The sequence below is a fragment of the Erinaceus europaeus genome, chromosome 10 (genome assembly GCF_950295315.1).
Source record: "Erinaceus europaeus chromosome 10, mEriEur2.1, whole genome shotgun sequence".
Taxonomy (NCBI): Eukaryota; Metazoa; Chordata; class Mammalia; order Eulipotyphla; family Erinaceidae; genus Erinaceus; species Erinaceus europaeus.
The window spans coordinates 7216751-7241624 of NC_080171.1; the positions used below are offsets into that span (position 1 = coordinate 7216751).

Here is a 24874-nt window from a genome sequence, read left to right on the forward strand (position 1 = left end):
ATTTTAGGAAGGCTGGGGGGTGTCCTGGCCTTTGGTGAGAGGCTTTCAGATTTGTAGTCTACTTGGCAACAGAGTAAGTGGTATAAAGTTCTAGAGTTTAAACAACATGGAACTTTTTCTTGGGCAGACTGAGTTATGCTTTTCCTGGGCAGGGGATGAGACTGTGAGGCAGTGTGGGACCAGAAGACAAAAGGGACTCAAGGCTGTATGTGGGGTGGCTTGAGCAACTTCATTAAGAGAGGGGTGTGGGGGCCAGGTGGTGGTACACCTGGTTGAGTGCACACATTACAGTGCTCTAGGACCCAGGTTCAAGCCCCTGGTCCCCACCTGCAGGGAGGAAGCTTCATGAGTGGTGACGCAGGACTGCAGGTGTCTCTCTGTCTCTCCCTTTCTATCTATCCCCTCTTAACTTCTCACTCTCTAGCCATTAAAAAATAAATATATTTAAGAAAGAGAGAGAGAGAGAGAGAGATATGACTGTGTTTAGATTGGCTTTGAGGTACTCCCAGTTGGACCCTTAGTTGCACGGCCAGGCCAGTGAGTGCTTTCTTCCTTACACTTGTACCCCTTCCCAACGACAGGGCACAGAGAGCAGAAGCCCTAGTGAGTACATCAGTACTTATGTTTCTACTGGAGCACCCAGCCTGGCAGGCCAGAGACAGAGATAGGGTTCCGTCTCCTATCACAGAGACAGTATGGCCCAGAGGAGACTAGACTAGTAGCTATTTCTTTATAGTAACGCAACACAGTGACTTAGTCACTTAACTTCTTTTGGTCCATTTCTCAAAAAGTGAGGGATAATAGGAGTTACTAGCTCATAGCATTGTAGGGAGTAAAAACATTTGCTTAAAATCAGCATCTGGCACATAGGAAACACTTGGTGAATATAAGCTATTTTTTGGAGTGGTAACACCTTGGTCCAGTTGGTAAACCTTTATGAACCTTAATTTCCTCGGTAATGAGCATGCAAGAGAGGCTGTGAAACCTAGCAAGTGTTTCACACACATGGTCCATCCATGTTCAGTAACCAGGCACCAACTTACCCAATAAGTGGGTACCGATATTATTTCTGTGTGGCAGAGATGCGCTTTACTCTTAATGCTTATTAGCTTCTTGACTGGAGAAGTAGATCGGTGATTCAAGTGAGGTGCTAGTTTCTCCCTCCCTCCCTCCCTCCCTCCCTCCCTCCCTCCCTCCCTCCCTTCCTCCCTTCCTTCCTTCCTTCCTTCCTTCCTTCCTTCGTCCCTCCCTCCCTTCCTTTCATTTTTTTTCTGTTTTAAATTTTTTTATTAGTGATTTAATAATGATTAACAAGATTGTAAAATAACAGGGGTACAATATCACATGGTTCCCACCACCAGAGTTCCATGTCCCATCTCCTACATTGGAAGCTTCCCTATTCTTTATCCCTCTGGGAGTATGGACCAGAATTCTTTATGGGGTGCAGAAGGTGGAAGGCCTGGCTTCTATAATTGCTTCTCTGCTGGACATGGAGTTGGCAGGTCGATCCATAACCCTAGCCTAAATGGAGTTTTTAGCGGAAACTTCTTAGGCACAGAAATATTTCTCATCTTGGAACAGTTGAAAATCTGAATTATGGGGGAGAAGAGAAGGTAAGCCTACATGCAGCAAACTTTCTCTTACATAGCAAACTTTCTCTTCTCTGAAGAGGAGAAGCTCACTTCTGATATTAAATTGCTTACTGTTTAGCTAGAGCATTATCTTTACTGTCCTGAAACTACTCTTCAATCATTTTTAAAATCTTTATTTATTGGATAGAGACAGCCAGAAATCGAGAGGGAAATGGGGTGATAGAGAGGGAGAGAAACAGAGAAACACCTGCAGCTGTGCTTCACTACTCAGGAAGCTTTCCCCCTGAAAAGGACCAGGGGCTCAAACTCAGGTCCTTGCGCACTGTTACATGCGTCAGGTGTACGGCTGCCTGTGCCCTTTCCTTCAGTCATCTCCACTTTTCCCTACTTTCAACATAGGTTCAGGCCTCACTGTAGAGCAGAATGCACAGAAATATTACTGAAATTTCCTTACTGAAATCAGTAACATTTGGCTGGATTTGAGTAACTGTCTAGATATCTAGATAGCTGAGGCTGGAATATGTCAGCGTACATTCAGACTTAGAGATTTGTCTTATCTGCCTTTTTTTTAATTTTTGAAATTTATTAGGGATTTAATAATGCTTACAAGATTACAACATTAAAGGGGTGTCATTCCATGCCACAAACACCTCCAGAGATCTGTCCCCCACCACACATGCTGCAGTGATAACTGCCAGAGTTCTTACAAAATCTTGGATTTATTGTTTTCTCTTTCTCTTTACTCAGACCTCATCACAACTCGCATGGAAGGGTTTGAGGCATGGAAGGAATATGGTTGACACACACACATACACATACGAAAGTAGAGATCATTTTCTTACTCTGTTTACCTTAATTATCACAGCAATTTCACCCTGCAACTCCACCTAATTATTAACAAACTCAAATGCCTTAAAATATGAAGTCCATGTATAATTCATGAAAAAGATGTTGGGGATGAAAAATAGCTCCAGAGGACTAAATGATGAGGTTTTTTTTTTTTTTTTTTTCAATTTGAGATCCTTAAAATCTGCCCTTTTGACAGCATTGTGCATTGTCTCCCTCAGGATTGGAAGGATCTGGGAGTTCATGTGTCTGGGAACCTTCCCTCATCAGCCTCCTCTGCACATACCCACATCCCACGGTGGGGGCCCTTCTCTCACATGGCAGCTCCTATTGGGCATGGCTAGCTCTCTTGAGCAGAAAATACTTGCTACTCTGCTAGACATTCTAAGATGAGGCTACTTCTATTTCCCTTGCAATATTTAAAGCCCTCTCGTGTTTCCCTCTCTTCTCTTGATGTCTCTGGTTTTTCTAGGCTAACCATTCTAGATCTTTCCTCTTCTGTAATGTTCCTCCTTCAATTTCTGGCTATATCTCATTGTGTCTGTGCCTTTCTTGAATGTTACTAGAAATGACAACAGTGTTCTAGCACAGAGGCGAAGAGGACTTTTGCCTCCCTCTTTCTGAGCACTGTATTTCTGTTAACGCAATCTCAGATTGCAGTAGGCTTGTTGGCATCTGCGTCACATGGCTGACTCACATTTCATGTGCAGTCAGTCAAAATATCAGTCTTGGAAATTCACAGTATTGCAAGGTACTTTTCTCCATTTCTTAATTGTGTTGCTGTTGACTTTTTGAACCCTCCAGATACCTCTTTCCTACTTTATTTTATACTTTTGGCATTCTACCCAAACCACTTTATATTTTATTTGCTACTCAATGTGGTTCCCTTCTATGAAGAACTTTGATAAATATCCCTCTGTCTTCTCAATCAGTTCATTGATATCCGGGGGACAAAAGCTTGAGGTGCAGATTTAGCCCGTGGGCCATTAACAGTCCCTTTGGATCTACATCTCAGGTTCTTACAAATCCACCCGCTTATAGTGTCATTGCTGCTTTACTCCTTCTGTGATCTGGTTGAAGGGTTTGTCTTGTTCTTTTTGTTTGAACTTGTTTTTTTACAAAATCTTTTGAATTATCCACATATGTTTGTAGCTATGGGGATGTCTTTTCAAATTTTGAGATAGCCCATTACTCAGTTCTGTTTAATAACTGAGACCTTACAGGACATCTAGTGCATTTGTAGGTGAATGGATTGGCCAGCCAGCCAGCCACTACTGGTTGGGCATCTGATATGTACCAGTTATTATTCTAGGTGTCATGACACAGAAGTATGCAAAACCAAATATGACCCCTGTCTATATGGGGTTTTTATTATAGCAGAAGAATCTGAGCCAGAAGGGGGGGTGACTTCCCTAGTTTGCATAGCTAGGAAAGATGTCGTGGTCAGGAACCTAGCTAGGCATGCTCTAAGCCATTCTTTTTACACAGTGCTATAATGGCTATAATGAGCTATTATAATAATCTTCCAACTTGGAAGGCCTCTACATCTAAGAATTAAGTCATGGACAAGTGTAACTTTTCTTGATATCATTCTAGTGAGAAACCTTCCTAAGAAACCTTACAAATGGGTGTTGCCAAGTTTTCTCATCCCTGAACCCGTTCATTATTTTCTTCTTAAACTTATAACTACACTGGCTTATGTTAGCTCAATCATATTTAGCAGTCAATGTAGAGAATATTCATTCTTCCTAAGTCCCTATCATGTATGCAACCCAGTGGAGGTAAAACAGTACTCATATTCCCAGAAACTGAAGAAAGAAAGAAAGTAAGAAAGCAAAAAAGGTTAGATTGTGTAAGATAAAGAGAATGTGCTTCTCTTAGTGAGTTTTGTGTGGTATCTGAGATGACTTCAGGCAGTATACAGATGGCAAGTTTTAGCTTTAACCCATATCAGATGCCACTTTCATGAGCACTATTTGGGAAATGAGAATTTGTTCCTAATAACAAATCTATTCACAAGGAAAACAAAACTAAAAATAAACCAAGTGCGACTACATCAAATTGAAAAAATTGTGCACAGCAAAACAAACCACCACCCTAATAGACTTCTTATGGAATGGGAGAAGATCTTTTGATGTCGTACACCAGACAAAAAAAAAAAATCACCAAAATTTATAAAGAGCCCACCAAAATCAGCAACAACAGCAATAAAAATACCATCCAAAAGTGAGGAGAGAATAAGGTGAGAATATTCACCAAAGAATAGATCCAAAATGCTAACAGAGGAATATAAATTGATCCACCCCTGTGGAGAGCAGTCTGGAGAACTCTCAGAAGGCTAGAAAGGGACCTGCCCTCTGACCTGGAAATTCCTCTCCTGGGGATATATCCTAAGGAACCAAAAACACCTATCCAGAAAGATCTGCTCAGAGCAGCACCATTTGTGATAGCCCGTACTTGGAAGCAACCTAGATATACAACAGATGAGTGGCTGAGAGAGTTGTGGTTTATATACACAATGGGATATTAAGAATGATGAAGTCACCTTCTTCACCTCATATGGGATGGAGCTTGAAGGAATCATGTTAAGGGAGAGCAGCCAGGAAGAGAAGGATGAAGATGAGATGATCTCCCTCATGGGCAGGACTTAAGAAACAAAGCAAACCTTGGATTAGGTTTGGTGTATTGCACCAGAGCAAAGGACTCTGGGGAAGGAGGGCAGGGAGAAAGGTGGGGAGAGGTGGAGCTAGAAGCCTGGGTACATGATGATGAAAAACACCTAAGTTGGGGTGAAAGTTTTTTGCAGACATCTGTCATTGGTGAGCTGAGAAATTCTATATATGTACCAGCAACTATTTTATAAATTATTAACCTTGCAATTCAAATAAAGATGAAAAAGGAGGTGAGATTTTTTTCCCCTAATACATAGGAAAAATTAATTAAAACTATTTTGAAGATTGCATCCTTTTCTGTGGACATGGTAAACTTGTAAGAGCAGTTTGTAATGATTGGAGACTGATCGAAGTCAAAAATCAACAGGGAGGTTTAGAGGGAGAGAGACGGAGAGATAGCTGCAGCCCTGCTTCACCACTTACTTCACCTGCAGGTGAGGACCGGGGCTTGAACCCTGGTCCTTGGGCACTGTAAACATGTGTGCGCTCAACCAGGTGCACCACCATCTGACTGCAGTGTTATGCTCCTTCTGTTTGAGAGACAAATGCAGACTCTGTCCATCATCTGTAAACCTTGGGTTTATTTCGATTCTTTCTGACCCTCAGTTTACCTGACAGAACGAAAGATGAGTATCCCAGAGGGTTATTGAGCATGTCTGATGACTCATAGCCGAGTCATAGCGCATCTTTGACATCCAGTAAATCCAGATTTTACTTCCTTCTTTGTTCCTGGATACTTGCTTGAAGCCGTTGCCAATTTGTTCATCTATTAGAAACCTCACATTCCCGTCCCTCGAAACTCTAAAGCAGCCTGAAAATGTTTCATCTTGGAAACGTGGTCAGGAGTTGAATGGGTGACAGCCTGGGAGTAGTTGGTGATGTAGACTATTCTTTAGCCCTGAGCTCTCTGTCTCCAGCGTCAGCACAGTGACAGGCAAGTAATACATCTGTGTGGAATAAAGTTGAGAGAAAGAGCTGCTCTTTCACCTTCATAGTTTAGGGATCAAGTTAAAGCTCTGTGAAAGGGTATGAAATGATAACATGTGTAATTGTAGATTTCCTTTTGTGAATCCAAGCCAACAGGATTCTAAGTTAACAGCAATCCTAACAAGCCTTAAAAATGATCTTGACTTTTCTTCTGCAATGGTTACTTCCCGGAATTTTATCTGAAGGGCTGCCATGAAGTCAGATCTATCTAAAGTAGATTTACTGAGAAACTACATACACTTTTTTTTTGTATTAAGAAAAAGAATAACATTTTTAGGAGCTGGGTGGTGGCACACCAGGGTAAGTACACATGCTACTCACCATGCACAAGGACCCAGGTTCAAATTCTTGTTCCCCACCTGCAGGGGGGACGCTTCATGAACAATGAAGTAGGCCTCAAGGTGTCTCTTTCTCTTTCAATGTCTATCTCTCCTTCCCCTCTCAATTTTTCTCAGTCCTAGACAATAAAAAATAGAAGGAGGAGGAGGAGGAGAATGGGGAAAAAAAAAAAAGGCCACCAAGAACAGTGAATTCAGAGTGCTGGCACCAAGCCCAGGGATAGTCCTGGTAGCAGGGGAAAAATTATTAGTGATTTAATAATGGTTTACAAGTGGGTGTGCTTTGGAACTACGTTCACTTTTATAGTACCTTCATGGTCCTAGTAGGGATCTTACATATATATATTTTACCAAAAACTATATTTTAAAAATATTTCTTTTCTCAGAGCTGGGCAGTAGCGCAGCAAATTAAGTGCACATAAGGATCCACATTTGAGCCCCCGGCTCCCCACCTGCAGGGGGGCCACTTCTCAAGTGGTGAAGCAGGTCTGCAGGTATCTCTCTTTTTCTCCCCCCTCTGTCTTTCTCTCCTCTCTCGATTTCTCTTTGTCCTATCCAACAACAGCAGCAATAACAACAATAACAGTAACAACAACAACAACAGGGCAAGAAAAAATGGGAAAAATGGCCTCCAGGAGCAGTGGGTTTGTAGTGCAGGCACCGAGCCCCAGCGATAACCCTGGAATACATATATAATGACTTTTCTCAAAGAAATTCCTCATCCTTTCTCCCTCCTACTCCAAGCTGTGTCAGCCTCAGACCTCACAGTCTTGCCTCTGCCCCTGACAGAGCCTCTGAGGTGTCCTCAGAACAGCCTCTGTCTTCAGACTCTTCCTTCACCCTGCCCTTGAGCCTTTAGCTGCCCTCTTTGTGGTGAAATCTGACAGTTTTTGGGTGGAGTGGACAGTGGCCTAATGGAGCTAAGGCCTCCCTGCCGGGACTGGCAGTGCACAGAGCAGGCATGGGCTGGAGAAGGTGGTCTTTATTTTTTTCTTTGCCTTGACTACTTGCTTCCCTTTCAGTTACATGACTATGTTGCTCACTAATACCAGAAAAGATTTATTATCCTGTGGCCTGATCAACCTTTCTCTGATACCTACTTTTCCCCAGTGACTTGCTCCTTTCCCCATCAATGGAGTCTCAGTTGTTGATGCTCTGGTCATCTTCAGGGCATAGCCCCAGGTGTCCCTTGACCTCTCTCTTTGCGCTGGTACTGGCAGTGGTCAGGGCTTCCTACTTGGCCGGAAGTTGGAAAGTATAAACCCTGGGTCTGAAGTGTCTTCCTTTTTGGGGGGTGGGCTATCCTCTTATGTTCTGTAAGAAGTCCCTCAACTCTCCACAACTACCTGATGTCTAGAGTTGGCTGGGGTGCTGTTCATTGGTGGATCCCAGAGTTAACATCCCCAGAGTCACCACTGCTTATGCTGAGCCAGCAACAGCCCCTCGGCTTCAGAGTCCTGTAGAGATTCTCTTCTTGAATCAGCTGTGGCCTTGCTCGGTGAATGGGGCTATGGGTGGTGTGGTGTGGCTGACAGCCAGATCCTAATCTCCTTTGTGAAATTTAGCAATTTCTATCCTCAGCTAAGATTTTAGCTCTCCAGGTCTGTCCCCACTTATAGCCACACCAAGGCCTTCGAGCAGAATCTCAGTAGGTGTTTTGGGGGCTTTTATTTTTCTTCCTTCCTTCCTTCTTTCCATCCATCCATCCATCCATCCATTCATCCATCCATCCATCCATCCATCCATCCATCCATCCATCCATCCATCCATCCATCCATCCATCCATTTATCCATCTTTCCTGATAGTGAGAAAAGGAGAGGGAGCGGGAGAAGGGGGAGGAAGGGAAGGGGAGAAGGAGAAGGGGGAGAAGGGGGAGGGGAGAGAGAGGGAGAGGGAGGGAGAAGAAGAGAGAGGGAGAGAGAGAGAGAGGGAGAGAGGGAGAGGGAGAGAGAGGGAGAGAGGGAGAGAGAGAGAGAGAAAAAGAGAGAGAGAGAAAAAAAGAGAGAGAGAGAGAGAGAGAAAAAGAGAGAGAGAGAGAGAGAGAGAACAGCACTGAATCTTTCTTCAGTGCAGTAGGAGCCAGGCTCAAACATGATCATATGTACGTAGCAAAACACTATTCAAGCGAGCTATTTCACTGGCCCTCTGTGGGACTTCAGACGGTCATTATCTAGACCTGCTGAGTTGGACTAAGCAGTGGCCACAGTCAAAGTAATGCTTTATGTAGGCATGCCAAGTCATACATTTTGGGGATGTCATGTATACTGAAGTCCACACGAACGGCACTCTTCCTTGGGAATTGTGCTCCTGAAATTGGGTTGTGAATAACCACCATGATTCTTTGCCATCATTCAAGTACCTTATCTCAGCTTCTCTCAGTGAGACTATGGGTACAACTGGTCATCTAACCAGAGTCTTTCCTTCAGGAAATGGAGCCCTTGATTTTATGAGAAACTTAGGAAAACTTTTCTAGAAAAGAACAAGGAAGAATTTTAAACAGTTGTCAGTGGGCTAGAGAGAATTCTTTGAAGGTCCCACTTTATTGTCAAGGTCAAGGGCTAGAGAGGGAAAAGATTTGAAGAAAGATGGAAGCCAGTGGCATGTGGTCCTTCCTCGTGTCTTAGGCTTTTCTGTCCCTCCAGCTAGATTTCTGTGTGTCAGAGACGGAGCTGTCATTTTCTTATATTCATGCTATATGCTTGGCTGCTTGGCATTTTTGATATGGCTCTGACACAGACTTCTGGGGACTAAATATTAATAGTTATGCTAGACCTGACTTAAATAAGAGTCGTAACTTTCTGGGTGTCAAATTACTGATCTTATCTGAAAATTCACCAGGTGGACCCTTGATTCTGCTTTGTTCTTTAAAAGTTCTTTTAAAAAATCACCCCCAGAGGGAAGGGTAGGTTTTGGTGGTGTGGCAAGGTAGCTGGCTGTAGCAAGGAGTTGAGAGAAAGGAATATAAAATTATCGTCTTGTAAACAAACATCCACTGGGCAGTACAGTTTAATTTGAAGAGAACAGACATGGCAGTTAGACTGCTTTGGTTCAGATTCCAGCTCTCAACTGATTTTGTGACCTTGGATAAATCTGTAACCTCTCTGTGTTCAGTTTTATCAAAATGAAGAGAATAATCCTTTCTTAGGGATATTGTGTATATGGGGATGCATGAACTACCAGGAATAAAATACTTTGTACAGTAGTTGGCACATAGTAAGATGTACTTTAGTTCATTGCATAACCATCGTGTCAGCAAGGTCGCTCAGAGAGGCTTAAGGAAGCACGACCGGAAGTAGGTAGCATTAGGGAAAGAACTCTGGTCTCTTGACCTCTACTCTTTAATTTTTTAAAAAAATGTTCCCTTTTCTTGCCCTTGTTGTCTTTTTATTGTTGTCATTGTTAGGACAGAAAGAAATGGAGAGAGAGGGTGAGAGAAAGATAGACACCTGCAGACCTGCTTCACCGCCTGTGAAGCGATGCCCCTGCAGGTGGGGAGCCGGGGGCTCGAACCGGGATCCTTACACCAATCCTTGTGCTTCACGCCACCTGCGCTTAACCCACTGCGCTGTTGCCCAACTCCCTACTCTACCCTTTTCTCAGCACAATGAGAATAGCCAAAGACAGTCCGGCACTTCCTCAGCGTCACAGAATACTAGATGAGCTGGGATCATAATGGAGATCAGAGGTCTTCTGAGAGAAAAGCTCTACTTTCCAGCCTCCTGGGTATCTTCAAGGCCTGTCTGACAGAACCATCCTGTGACTCACAACCACTTCTCCTTTCCCTCCTGACTCTGGATCAGTCTAAGGTTGATGTTGCAGCACTGAGCTTTGTGCTGTCTTTAACCCCCCTTCTCCTCATCTGACTGGCTTTCCCCATACTGTGTGTCATCTCATTGGGAGATGTGTCAGCATTATATCCTCAAACTGGAAACTCCTTAAACTCTGAGTGATTGCAAATCACTTCTTCTCAGATGTTCTGAATTGGGGCTGTATAATTTCATACCCTATGTTGAAAAATTTCCCAGACCTGTCAAAGCTAGGCTGCATTCCACGGTCTACGACACTGGTTTTCATCCAGGGTAAGGGCCTGGCCCCAGCTGGGCTATGAAGCAGTGCTGCACTGCTGTGTTGAAGTATTGCTTGAACTAAATCAAATCAAAGATCAACTCAGACAAGCACAGAGTAAGTACCATCCTACTTACTCACAAACAGGCTGGCATGTGCTCCATGATATCAGACTGACTGCCTTCAAAGTGTTTGCATTGTTAACACCAAGAATTTCTCACCTCTTGCTTTTCCAGTAGGTCTTCCTCCCCTGACTGGTGGCAAAAAGCAAGTAGAGGATAACCTGGTTCCTTTTTTCTTTGGAAGTTTTGCACTTCTGGTTGTCTTATTACTGTTGTATTGAAGCACAAAAGGGCAGCTGTAGAGTGGCATTTTATCTCACCAACAGTGATGCAAAATTTTGTTTTGTAATATATTGTTGTATTCAAAGCTTGCAGTAAAACTGGCAATTTGGTGTTATCACCCCCCTCTTTTATTAGTGATTTAATAATGACCAACTAGACTGTGAGATAAGAGGGGTACAATTCCCACCACCAGAGTTCTGTATCCCATTCCCTCCATTGGAAGCTTCTCTATTCTTTATCCCTCTGGGAGTTTGGACCAAAGATCTTTATGAGGTGCAGAAGGTGGAAGGTCTGACTTCTGTAATTGCTTCCCCACTGGACACAGGTGTTGGCAGGTGGATCCATATCCCCAGGCTGTTTCTGTCTTTCCCTAGTAGGGCAGGGCTTGGGGAGATATCATTCCTATTTTACTGATAAGCAAAACTGAGGCTCACAGGGACTGTATCTGTTGTCCACATGACAGAATAAAGCTGTGAATTAAATCTGAGTTTGTCTGACTTAAAAGACTCAGCCTTTCTACTGTAGCATGCCACCGTGTTACTTTATTACAGTACCAGGGAGCCTATAGACATAACCAGCTTTTGATGCCAAAATCATGAAATTTCTCCTGGATTGGGAACCCAGACCCAGATATACATCAAGCGAGTCCTGAGGCTGCATTCACCCCCAAGAACCTGAATCCTTCTCACCTGTCCTCAGGACTTGCCCTAAGCAACAACCAAACCACCCTGAGCTTTCCAGAGCCCCAGACTTCTCAGAGAAGATGTCTTGATCTTCCTAGAAAGTTTCAGTCTTCCCAGGAGGACAGGCAGAGGCTATGCAAGAAAAAGAAGAGCCTTCATGTCAGGAAATCAGGCTAAGAGAACAGCAGCAGCAAAAAACACAAGACAGCTGATTATGTTTGTGACTGACCCTTCTGTTGCGAAGACATGTTTCAAGATGATTATATGACTGGGCCAGCTTAGACTGAGTAACGAAGAGTTACAGTGTGACTTCCACCTTCCATGTCATTCCCCACTTGACAGGGAGACTGTCTTAAAAGTATCTTGTTGTTGTTGTAGCTGGAAAAGACTTTTCCAGGTCGAGAGTTAGAGACATCAGAACACCAAAGCTTTCCCTAGTGTGGTGGAGACCAGGATAAGCTCTCATGGCAAATCAGTCACCTTCCTAGGTGATCTATTTTTTTTTCCTTTTTAAAAAAAAATGATTTATTGAGGAATTGATGTTTTACATTCAACAGTAAATACAACAGTTTGTACATGCATACCATTTCTCAGTTTTCCATATAACAATACAACCTCCACTAGGTCCTCTGTCATCCTTCTTGAACTTGTATTCTTCCCACCTCCACCACCCACCTCAGAGTTTTTTACTTTGGTGCAATACACCAAATACTTTGGTGAGCTATTTTGCCAGCCCTGTCCTGGGTCCTGGGATCTTTTTTTTTTTTAATCTTTTTTCTTATTTATTTATTTGTTTGTTTGTTTTCCCTTTCATTGCCCTTGTTGTTTAACATTGTTATAGTTATTGATGTTGTTACTGTTGGATAGGACAGAGAGAAATGAAGAGAGGAGGGGAAGACAGAGGGGGAGAGAAAGACAGACACCTGCAGACCTGCTTCACCACCTGTGAAGTGATTCCCCTGCAGGTGGGGCGCCGGGGGCTCGAACCGGGATGCTTATGCCGGTCTTTGCACTTTGCGCCACGTGCACTTAACCCGCTGAGCCACCGCCCGACTCCCCGTCCTGGGATCTTTTAAAGAAGTGTATCTGGGGAGTCGGGCTGTAGCGCAGCGGGTTAAGCGCAGGTGGCGCAAAGCACAAGTACCGGCATAAGGATCCCGGTTCGAACCCCGGCTCCCCACCTGCAGGGGAGTCGCTTCACAGGTGGTGAAGCAGGTGTCTGTCTTTCTCTCCTCCTCTGTCTTCCCCTCCTCTTTCCATTTCTCTCTGTCCTATCCAACAACGACAACAACAATAATAACTACAACAATAAAACAACAAGGGCAACAAAAGGGAATAAATAAATAAAATAAAAAAATAAAATAAAAAAGAAGTGTATCTGGCTTCTGGATACTGCTGTGTGTATTCTTCTCCCTCCAGGGTTCTCGCTGGGGCAACGGTGCCTGCACTGCGAATCCACTTCTCCTGGCGGCCATTTTTTCCATTTGTTGTTGTTGTTAGAGACTGAGAGAGGAGGGGAAGATAGTTTGTAAAACGCCCCCCCCCCCCCCGCAGGTGGGAGCCAAGGCCTTGAACCGGGATCCTTGCACTGTGTACTGTGTGAGTTTCACCACCAGACTCCCTTCCATTTCTTTATTATTGTTTTTTCCCTTTGCCTCCTCCACCTACTTCACTCTCGGGCAGCTGACTTCTGTGGTTCCTTTCCATGTTGAACAAAAGAGACCACGGCAATCTGGACACCTGAGCTGGAGGACACTGACCGGCAGTAACCCCAGCAGGCTCTGGCTGAGGTCTGTTGAGGGCTTCTCTTTTCTTCCTTCCTGTGCTTGCCCCCCCTCACCCCCCTCCTTCTTTGTCCTTCACTGAGCTCTGGCAGAAGGGAGAAAAGCAGAAGGAACAGAAAGTGGCATGAAAATATTTCATGGGTGTGGGCCTCTCCCCTTCAAACTCCACTGTCTGCTGTGGAAATAATTCCTCAGTTTGCTCAGGTCTGGCCTAGAGAATTGGCAAAAAAGAATTAAGGATTTTTTGTTTTCTTCTTCTCCAGCTCAAAAAATACACTTCTTTTTTTTTTTTTTTTAATACTTCAAGTTCCTGATTCCCCCCCCCCCCCATTTCTCCTACCTCCCTACACTCCAGCGCAAGGCTCTTGGGAAGTGGCTAGGGGTCACCTGGTCTTCCTGGTAGCAGCAAGGAGGCTGAGATCATCATGTCCAATATTTTGGTTCATATTAGAGAGATTGTGGCAGCAAAACTTTGCGGACCTTTTGCTGACTACTGATTTTCCAACTTCTCTGCTGGTGGCAGGGGTAACTAATTAATTTAGGGAGCAGCCCAGCGTCAGACAAGCTTGTTCCGTGGTAACATTCAGACCCTCTCTCCTGTACACTCTCGATCTTGGTTTTCACAATAGTCTGTGGTTGATATAAACTTCCTTTGATGCATGAGGGAACCGAGTTGCAGAGAAATCAGTAAGAAAAATGAAGTCGGTGGTTAAATAGGTGGTGAGCAACAGCTGGGACCTGAATTTCAATCTTCTGCCAACCAACGTGCTGGGTTCCTTTACCCCAGTGGTCTCTTTCAATAACCCATGAGGACCTCCAAGACTATCCCCCCTACACAAACACACACACACACAACACACACACACACACACACACACACACACACACACACACACACACACACACACATTTTATAGATCAAGAAACTCGAAGTTATGTCAGTTCACTCGGACTCAGTGAAATGGTTAAGCAGTGGTTCTCCCCAGGAGCCTCTCACAACAGGTTTTCTTTTTAATATTTATTTCTTTATTTATTCTCTTTTGTTGCCCTTGTTATTTTATTGTTGTAGTTATTATTGATGTCCTCATTGTTGGATAGGACAGAGAGAAATGGAGAGAGGAGGGGAAGACAGAGAAGGGGAGAGAAAGACAGACACCTGCAGACCTGCTTCACCGCCTGTGAAGTGACCCATCTGCAGGTGGGGAGCCGGGGGCTCGAACTGGGATCCTTATACCAGTCCTTGTGCTTTGCGCCACGTGCGCTTAACCCACTGTGCTACCGCCTGACTCCCTCACAACAGGTTTTCTTACTGGCTGTTTTACACCTGTGCCCACACACTGTCATCAGAGATGTGCTCATCCCTGGAGATTCTCTGTAAAATGCTACACTTAGTTATTCCTCTCTAAAGTTTTGAGTAAACAAAGCAGTTACTGTCAACATTTCTTTTTTTCACAGAAAGGATTCAATAATTCTGTCCCATCGAGTGATTTATACTTACTCTCATCACTGCCCCCCCACCACACACATGCACACAAGATAATAAATCCAGCCTCTTGAAAATTTTGACAAAGTCCCTTATGTGTTTCAGTGTATTCTTTTAAAATCTATGTTTTAGGGTCTAATCATCAATGAATTTGATGAGATCAGCTGGTGGTAGTAGTAGCTATCTTCTGTTAAGTGCTTTGCTTAGATCCAGGACTTCGACTGAACTCTTGCAGAAATTTTATCATTAAGCTGCAGTTCTTTCCAGTGACTTGCCATAGTCTTTCTTACATATATATATTTTTACTGGTACGTTCCCACCCCCCACTTTTGATTTCCACTATTCCCACCGTATTCACACAGTTGAATGGGTTTAGAGAAACCTCAGTGTTATCTTGATTTGTTTGGCTTTAAAGTGAGTTTTCTTCTCTATAATTGACCCTTTTTCAGATAACTCAGGTTCACTAATGTATTCATTTGGGTTTATTCATTCCTTTTTTGCCTCTAGGGTTATTATTGGGGCTCAGTGCTAACACTATGAATTCACTGCTCCTGGTGGCTATTTTTCTTCTTTTTTTCCATTTTATTCTATAGGAGAACAGATATAGAGAAATTGAGAGGGTTGTGGGAGATAGAAAGGGAGAAAGAAAAACAGAGTCACCTGCAGAACTGCTTTGTCGCTTGTGAAGCGTTCCTGCTGCAGTTGGGGGAACTGGGGCTTGAACTGGAGTTCTTTTATTTATTTATTCTCTTTCTGTTGCCCTTGTTTTATTGTTGTAGTTATTATTGTTGTCTGTCTTCATTGTTGGATAGGACAGAGAGAAATGGAGAGAGGAGGGGAAGACAGAGAGGGGGAGAGAAAGACAGACACCTGCAGACCTGACTCCCCTCCAGGTGGGGAGCAGAGGCTCGAACCAGGATCCTTACCCGCCCCGCCTTCGTTCCTTTTCACATCAACCTTTTATGGAGTTCCTTCTCTGTGCCTGACCCTCATAGAGAAATACGAATCCTGAGAGAACTGTAGCTCTATGTATGTAGCACAGCTGGGGAACATGGGAAGTTATCAGGGACCAGAGGAAGGCCACTGCACTCACCTTAAGGATGGGAAAGTGAAAGCAGACTTCTTGGAAATGATGAGACATTAAGAAAGGAGGAGCAGTTTTGCCAGGCTTGGAAGAGAAGGTCTGTTTCTGACATGTGGCTTTCTCAATATTCTTGGCTCCTTCACTCATAGCCTTGCCAGCAACATAATGAAGAAAAATAAGTAAAGACCAGAAGGAAAGAGTTATACTCCTTTCACATTCCCTTTTCTTCCTTCTACCATCCTGCCCCATCCCCCAATCTTTGACTTTGAAAAAAAATCTCTACATTTACTGTTACTTTTTTCTTTTTAATTGTTGTAGTTATTAATGCTGTTGTTGTTGGATAGGACAGAGAGAAATGGAGAGAGGAGGGGAAGACAGAGAGGGGGAGAGAAAGACAGACACCTGCAGACCTGCTTCACCGCCTGTGAAGTGACTCCTCTGCAGGTGGGGAGCTGGGGGCACCTGTGCTTAACCCGCTGCACTACCGCCCAACTCCCAGTTACTGTTTCATTTCTTTCTTTCTTTTTTTTTTTTTTGCTTCCAGGGTTATTAATGGGGCTCAGTGCCTGCACCATGAATCCACTGCTCCTGGAGGCCATTTTTTCCCCCTTTTGTTGCCCTCCCCCCTTTTTTTTATCATTGTTGTGGTTATTATTGTTGTTGTTATTGATGTCACTGTTGTTGGATAGGACAGAGAGAAGTGGAGAGAGGAGGGGAAGACAGAGAGGAGGAAAGAAAGATAGACACCTGCAGACCTGCTTCAACGCTTGTGAAGCAAACCCCCTGCAGGTGGGGATCCGGGGGCTCGAACCAGGATCCTTACCCTGGTCCTTGCGCTTTGTGCCACACGTGCTTAACCCGCTGTACTACTGCCTGACCTCCCCCCATTTACTGTTTCTTAATGAATGTACTCATTCAAAACATTTGTTGGGGCCTGTGTGCATAGATGTGCGATTGTGATGTGACCTTGTCATCTTAGAGGGCCTCACCTAAGAGTCTCATCTTCTAGAGAGTTTTGGTTCTTCTTTTACTTTTCTAGAATTTCACTCCAGTGTGATCACACTCCTCCCCCTATCTCCCTCAGTTTGGTCAAATAGTTTTATGAACTGTTTTCTTTGGTTTTCTGAATCTACTTCTACTTACTGAGTCACTTATCTATCTTGCTCTTATCTTTGGGAGCTCCTTAAGTGCAAAGATTGCATTCTTACCATTTCTGTCTCTCTCATAATGGTATACTGGTAAGGTTAAGTGGAAAATCCTTTTCAATAATCACAAAACAATGACAACTTATTGTGCACCTGTTATAAGCCAGTTGCTTTCAACTCATTTTTTTTAAAAATATTTATTTATTCCCTTTTGCTGCACTTGGTGTTTTATTGATGTAGTTATTATTGTTGTTGTCGTTGTTGGATAGGACAGAGAGAAATGGAGAGCAGAAGGGAAGATGGGGGCGGGAGAAAGACAGACACCTGCAGACCTGCCTCACCACCTATGAAGTTACTCCCCTGCAGGTGGGGAGGCGGGGGCTCAAACCGGGATCCTTACTACGGTCCCTATGCTTTGTACCACCTGCGCTTAACCTGCTGTGCTGCTGCCAAACTCTCTCAATTCTTGTTTTTTATGTGCATATCTCTAGTCCAGTGCCTTCCAAAGATGAATATAACTATTCTTAGCTCTTAGGTAAGAAAACCTGGGCTCAAGAAAGCAAAATGAAGTTTTTAGAAGAAAAAAAAAACCCACAAAACTAGTTAACAGAAAGTTAAGCTTAGTTTTTTTAGTTTTTATTTTTATTTTTTGATTTTTAATCCCACAGCCTGATCTTTCTACCACACCATTGTTTCTCTAACTTGCCTAGAATCACTTGGGGAATTTTATAAAATTTTGTTTCCTACATCTCAGCCTCAAGGACTCTGATGAGTTGTTGGGTGGTATGTCTGGGCATTGGAGTTTTGGAAGGTTCCCAACATTGGTCTAAGGGGAGCCAAGTTGGAGAGCTATGCATCATACTATGTTGCCTTTCTGTGTCCACACTGACAGAATATATGGTTTTTTCCCCTCCAGGGGGTCTTTCTCCCTTTCTGTTGTCCCCTCACCCTAACCCTGTCACCTCAGCCACCATGCACATACACTGTGAAGGGTTGCTGACTATTTAATCAGCCCCTTGGCTCACAAGTTTCAGCTCGGGGATTCCCCTACAGCCAGTTGGAGTTTAACCACATCCAGCTGTCCTCATCCTAGGAGCCTATTGACGGAACAGAAAAATCTCTTCAACATACTGAGCGGACTTACTGGTCTCAAGGGGGTTGCTCAGGACCTAGAGGCATTTTAAGTGCTGCCTGGGTCAGCCTCCCACACTTGAGCAATCCTGCCAGAGGGAGGTGAAGCTCCCTGTGACACTCTGGCTTTCCCCACTCGGTCGTAATTTGTGGCTCACCTAGTCACTGGAGGGTCAGCTTATGGGGTTGGCTCATATGTACAGTCTGTTATATCCAACACTCCAAGAGTCCCTTCCCCATACTTTATAAATAAAGCAGGGAACACCACTAGGTGAAATGAAATGAAATGAAATGAGATAAAATTTCTCGTCAAGAAATGAACATATAGCCCAGGTTTTCTGAATTTCAGTGTGGTTTTCCCACTGTTACACCATGAGTGATGCCTACCTGTTCATACCAGGGCTCAGTCAAATCCATTTGTTTTTCTAACTTCCTGTTTACACCTACCTCAGAGGCACTGGGATGTCCTGGATGCCACTTTGTGTCCTTGGGATTATAACACTAGCGTCTAGGGGTCCTTTTTACCCTTGGTTTTCTAGTCTGGGGACCATCCTGACAGTGCTGGGCCCCTCTGAACCTGCTTGTCTGAAAGGAAATCTCCTGCAGTGCTGCTCAAATACTTCTGGAGTCTTCCTACCTCTAGTTCCGTCTCTTAGGGCTTGTCATTCAGCTGTCCTTACTGACTAATAATTTATTATCACTTTTTTTTTTTTAAATTGGGGAGGGTGATGGTTTCCATTACAGTTACTGACACATGGTGAGCAATAATTCTTTGTCAGGTTCTGATCTGGGTGCTTGGATATCGAAATAAAATGCCTACTCTGTGTTCAGGCGAGCTTGGGCCTGTTCAGGGTGATAGGGCCATAGATCACACTCTGTTCTAGAGACATAGCCTCGTGCACATAACAGGGAAATAAAACAGCATTTCTCAAAGCATGGTTCCCAGACACACTGCTTTACAAGTATAGGGGATTCTAATTATAGATTTTCAGCCCAGTTATAGATCCACTATTTCAGAATCTCCAGAGATTGGGCCCAATAGCTGCAGTTTCCTAAGTGTATTGTAGCTGGGCTGAGATTTGGAGAGTACAGACATGAGCCTAACAGTATCAGTATGGTGTCATCTGTGAGGAGCAGCACCAGGAAAGGGGTGGTTTGCCGGGACTCCGATGCTGAAGAGGGTCACTAGCGGGGCCAAGAAATTTCTTTTAGGTGTGGTCATGAGGAATAGGAGGAGTTAGCCAAATAAGGTTTAGCTAGAGGATTATGTCTCTAGAGATGTAACTCCTGCTAAATTAGCCTTTCCACAGTCTCCTGTTAATTGCAGTGCACTCAAGTCTCACATACCTGGATTAGGTAGCACTTAAGAAAGAACCTGGGGGGGAGTTGGGCAGTAGCTCAGCGGCTTAAGCGCAGGTGGCACAAAGTGCAAGGACTGACCTAAGGATCCCAGTTCCAGCCCCCAGCTCCCCACCTGCAGGGGAGTTGCTTCACAGGCGGTGGAGCAGGTCTGCAGGTATCTCTCTTTCTCTCCCCCTCTCTGTCATCCCCTCTTATCTCCATTTCTCTCTGTCTTATCCAACAATGATGACATCAGTAACAACAACAATAATAACTACAACAATAATAAAACAACAAGGGCAACAAAAGGGAATAAATAAATCTTAAAAAAAAGAAACAGAAGCTATACACATGCATAGACAAATGTGTTGTGACCCCCTTATAAAAAAATCTGGTTTGACCTTTTTGCCCAGCTTTTACTTTATCTCTGCACCTGACCCCATTGGATGTCTCTCTGACTGATTTTCACCCACACCAAACCTCACAGCATTTTCCAGACCCAATTTCAGATCAGAACTGTGTTTCTCTTCAGAAATGATTTGGGTTCACACTGTTTGCCGTCTGGTCTGTAGGTCGGCTGGTACCTGAGTCTGCAGATGACCAGTCAGCTAGCTATCTGGCTGTGATCAGCTGGCTTCCTCTTGGCTGCACAGAGGATGATTGGTTGTTAAAAGGAGGGGGCAAAAGGAGAAGTGTCCAAGTAAGTGAAATAAGGGAAGGAAAAGCAGGACTTCAGAAACAGGGGCCTGGGTTACACATCTGGTTAGAAAGCTTTCTTTCAGGAAGGAAAGGCACAAAGGTTCAGAAAGATGAACTAAAATGTCCCAGTGACATCAACCTTCAATTCTGGGGACTTCTTCTAGCGTTTGCCCTTCTTCCGTAGCCAGTCAACAGTGTCAGGTTGAGCCTGATGTAAAGTTTTGAGACCTCCTTTCTGAATTACTGGCCAGGACTTTTTCTACATCACCACACTTACCTGGAGCCTTTTGTAAATGTACCTGGAAGACTTAATACTTAATGAGGTTTTTTTTTTTTTATGAGATCTTCCAATAATCCAATTATAAAAAGGGCTTATTTATTTATTTTAATTTTTTAATATTATCTTTATTTATTTATTGGATAGACAGAAATCAAGAGAGGAGGAGGAGGTAGAGAGGGAGAGAGACAGAGAGACACCTGCACCCCTGTTTACCACTCATGAAGCTTTTGCCCTGCAGGTGGGGACTGGGGCATCAAACCCCGGTCCTTGCTCACTATAACATGGGTGCTCAACCAGGTGTGCCACCACCTGGCCCTGGTTTGTTTTTAATATATGCATTTTTTAAAAAGTACAGTCAACCTGGGTTTTGAATTTCTGTCTCATGTATTTCATATGTGGAACTGAAACAAGACCATGTTGGAAAAAGAGCTTTGCTGTGCAGAATTATGTCCACATCATGGATTCTCAAAGTGTGGGCCCAGGAACTGTAGCCTCAGAGTTGGCTGCAGAACTTTAGCCTCTTTCTGACCATCTGCAGCAGAGACTTTTTGGGTTGGGGCTGGCAGAAGAATGAGTTCCAGCAATGTGTTTTAACAGGTCCTTCAGTTGACTCTCTTTTTTATATAATTTATATACATATATAAAAAGGAAACACTGACAAAAAAATACACAGTTCCCACCACTAGAACTCTGTATCCCATCCTCAAACCCAATAGCTTTCCTATCCTTTAACCCTCTAGGAGTATGGACTCAGTGTCATTATGGGGTGCAGAAGGTGGAAGGTCTGGCTTCTGTAATTGCTTCCCCGCTGAACATGGGCGTTGGTAGGTGGATACATACTCAGAGCCTGTCTCTCTCTTTTCCCTAGTGGTCATCTGTCCGGGCAAGTCCAGTTGGCATCAAGTTAGCATCTGGAACCTGGTGGCTCTTGACACTTCCAAAGTCATGCTTATATGCCAGTAGATTCAATGAATGTTTGTCAGTTAAGCAGCTAAAGCAGTAACCCCCCTCCAGAGAATCCCAGGTTGTAAGCTGCTTCTTTTTGAAGCTCATACCACTTGTTGTCTCCAATTCATCATCTTGGTAAAGCTGCTTCTTTTTGAAGCTCATGCCACATGTTGTCTCCAATTCATCATCTTGGCTCTGTCCCCGACTCTGGCTCTTAACTCAAGTTGGAGAATCACTGTTTAACATCAAAAACTTCCCAGACCCCTGCCCCACTAGGGAAAGAGAGAGACAGGCTGGGAGTATGGATCGACCTGTCAATGCCCATATTCAGCAGGGAAGCAATTACAGAAGCCAGACCTTCCACCTTCTGCATCACACAATGACCCTGGGTCCATGCTCCCAGAGGGATAAAGAATAGGGAAGCTATCAGGGAAGGGGATGGGATACAGAGTTCTGGTGGTGGGAATTGTGTAGAGTTGTACCCTTTTTATCTTATGGTTTAGTCAATGTTTCCTTTTTATAAATAAAAAATCAAAAAAAAGAAAAAGCAAATAAGCTTCTCAGACTTGTGGGAATAGAGACATAAATCTAATTTCAAGTAGGCAGATGGCATTGGGGAGGCAGGAGCAGTGGGCTTAGTGTCCCAGAGTTCAGGTGGGATGGGAACATTTAATAATTCTCAACTTTTTGCTTGGAAATCAAAGGAAGTTTGTATGTTTGTGTAAATAGCTCTGTTGCATTGCATGTAGTTCTACATATCTTTAGAAAGAAGTTTTCTCTTTATATATATTTTTTCCCATTCCAATATCACTCTGTTAAGGAGCTGTTGATTTTCATTGTCACATGGATACATTTCCACATTTTTCTGTGATAGGAATCTATCCGTTTCACCAAAACCAAACCATTATCTTGTTTTACCACAGGGACTGTTATGTCCTCAACCTCCCCCTTAAATGCCTTCTTTTCCCCTTTTTAATTCCCTGCATCTGCTTTGATAGGCTGCAGTCTGTTGAGGAGTCACTGTGTATTGTCCTTTGCGTTTTTTATCTTAGAGCCCGTCAGTGAGTAAGTTCACCAGGTATTCCTTGTTCTCCTGGCTTCTCTGGCTCAGCATGATTCCCTCCCTCCATACAGTAGCAAAGGAGAATATGTCTTCATTCCTAGAAGCTGTGTGGTACACCATTGTGCATGGATGCCAAAGCTCCATTGACCATTCATCTGTTCTTAAACACTTGGGTTGTATCCAGATGTTGGTTGTCACAAATAGCACTGTTGCTAACACAGGTGTGTGCATAGATCTTTCTGAATATGTTTTTGTGTTCTTTGGCTAGATGCCTAGAAGAGAAATTGGTGGATCATATGGTGTGCTGATTTTAATGACTTCAAGAGTCTCCAAACTGTTTTCACAAGGGTTGTGCAAATGTGCATTCCCACTAACTGTATAAAAGGGCTCCTGTCTCTCCATACCCTCGCCAGCACATTTTCTCCTTCTTCTCCTTCTTCTTCTTATGATTATGATTATGAGAGAGTGTGAGGGAGCAGAGAGCACAGCACCATTCCACTCTGGCACACGCTTTGCTGGGATTTAATCTTGGGACCCCCCTCCCCATATGTTGCTTTCCTGCTAGGATCTCCTTTGGACTAGGGAATGATTTTTTTTTTTTCCCTACCTGCTCCATTGTGCTGACTGTTTTGAGTTACTTATTAAATGAAGATATATTGCTATTTCTCAACAGACTTGAAGCTTCAGGATTTTCTGGTGGACAATGAAACCTTCTCTGAATTCCTGAATTACAACCTCTCTTTGCCAAGACCTACTGTGGATAAGATACTGGATGCTGATGTCAATCTCCGCAAGGTGAGCTGCTACCTCCAACTTGCTCCTGGAGCATATGGTAGTTATATTGCTCCTGAGCTCCTGGAGAGAAATGAATAAAAAACCTGGTCTTCCTAGTGGGCCCTGAAGAAGGTTGTCAGTTCAAAGTCAGCTGTCAGCTATGTTTACTCCCTGTGCAGGCTGGCACTGCCAAACCATCCCAAACCATCCATGGAGTAGAGCCTGGCATCATGGACCAGCTGGATAAAATAAAACTAGTTTCTTGCCTGTCAACTGGCATTTGTTGGTAACTTCCCTCTACAGGGGTGATGGATTTAAGTTCATAATAATTAGTCAACTGTTTTTTTCTACAGTTCTGAAGCAATACAGAGAGTTACTGGTCTGAAGCTGCTCTGTTTACAAAATCCAAGACAACAGATTTAAAAGCTGTAATGCATCTGTAAAAATAAACGAGACATGCATAGAAGCAAATGCTTTTGTTTAATTTAAAAAAAAACAAGAATGAATATTAGTGTTTTTGGGTAAACTTTTAAATTATATTTCTTTACTTATTGGATAGAGACAACCAGAAATTGAGAGGAGGAGGAGATAGAGACGGAAAGAGACAGAGAGACACCTGCAGCCCTGCTTCATCACTTGTGAAGCTTTCCCCCTGCAGGTGGGAACTGGGGGCTCAAACCTGGGTCCTAGCAAATCGTAACATGTACGCTCAACCAGGTGCGCCATCACCTGGCCCCTGAATATTAGTGCTTATGTAGAATTTTAATCTTAGATTAGGTTTAGAAAGCCTCCTCTCGCATCACTAGATACCACATAGCTTCTGTGAGGCGGCTAGCAGATCAGATGACATGATTATTTTGATTTCTGGAGAAGTTTTTGAAGTTTCTTCTCTGGCAGAAAGGGGGACTCCTCTCTTATCCCTTCTCATATCTGTATACTAGTTTTGTCTTTACAGTTAGCAGAAGTCATGGAAGCATTTATGCTAAAAATAAGAACTTGGTGCTACATGCTCTAGCATTTTGAAATTAGAAAAATGTGCTTGCTGCTTGCTGTCAGGAAACAAGGAGTGAAGTCTAGTTAGACCCCCAAAAGACTAACTAAATACAAGATATAACCAGAGAGAGGTTCTCTGGGAAGTCTGCTAAGATAGGTAAGAATGAGTTAGAATTGGCCTGTTAATGAAATGAGATAAGACTTAACTTTCTGGTAATCTGTTCTAAGGCAAGAAAAATGAGCTCTGAATTCTGATATTGCTGAAATATAAGAATATTCACCAGTTCACTGTACTTACAAATAAATAAATTGATTTTCCACCAGTAATTCAGCTCTACTGTATTTTAAAATACCATAAGTTACAAAATAGGAAGGTGGTTTTTTGCTAATAAAAGTGATTTTAAGGACTGGGAGACAGCGTAATGGTTCTGCAAAAGACTTCCATGCTTCATGCTTTGAGGTCCCAGGTTCAATCCCCAGCACCACCATAAACCAGCTCTGAGCAGTGCTCTGGTATCTCTCTGTACTTCCTCTTTTGTAGCTCTCTCTCATTAAAATAAAATAAGTAAAACTATTTTAAAAGGTGATTTTTTAGGAGCTCAGATTGTAGATTCTTATATG

The 24874-nt window shown here is 43.4% G+C and overlaps 1 protein-coding gene across 2 annotated transcripts in view; it reads left to right on the forward strand.

Annotated features, from left to right (window-relative positions):
- Positions 1-24874, forward strand: part of ABCA1 (ATP binding cassette subfamily A member 1) — a 113040-nt gene that overhangs the window by 1554 nt on the left and 86612 nt on the right. Inside the window, exon 2 of one of the 2 annotated variants that reach the window (XM_060199072.1) lies at positions 23160-23281. In XM_060199072.1, coding sequence (XP_060055055.1) covers positions 23160-23281 — 122 coding nt within the window. Of the gene's footprint in view, positions 1-22953; positions 23282-24874 lie in introns of those variants that run through there. The other variant, XM_060199071.1, reaches the window with a different exon arrangement.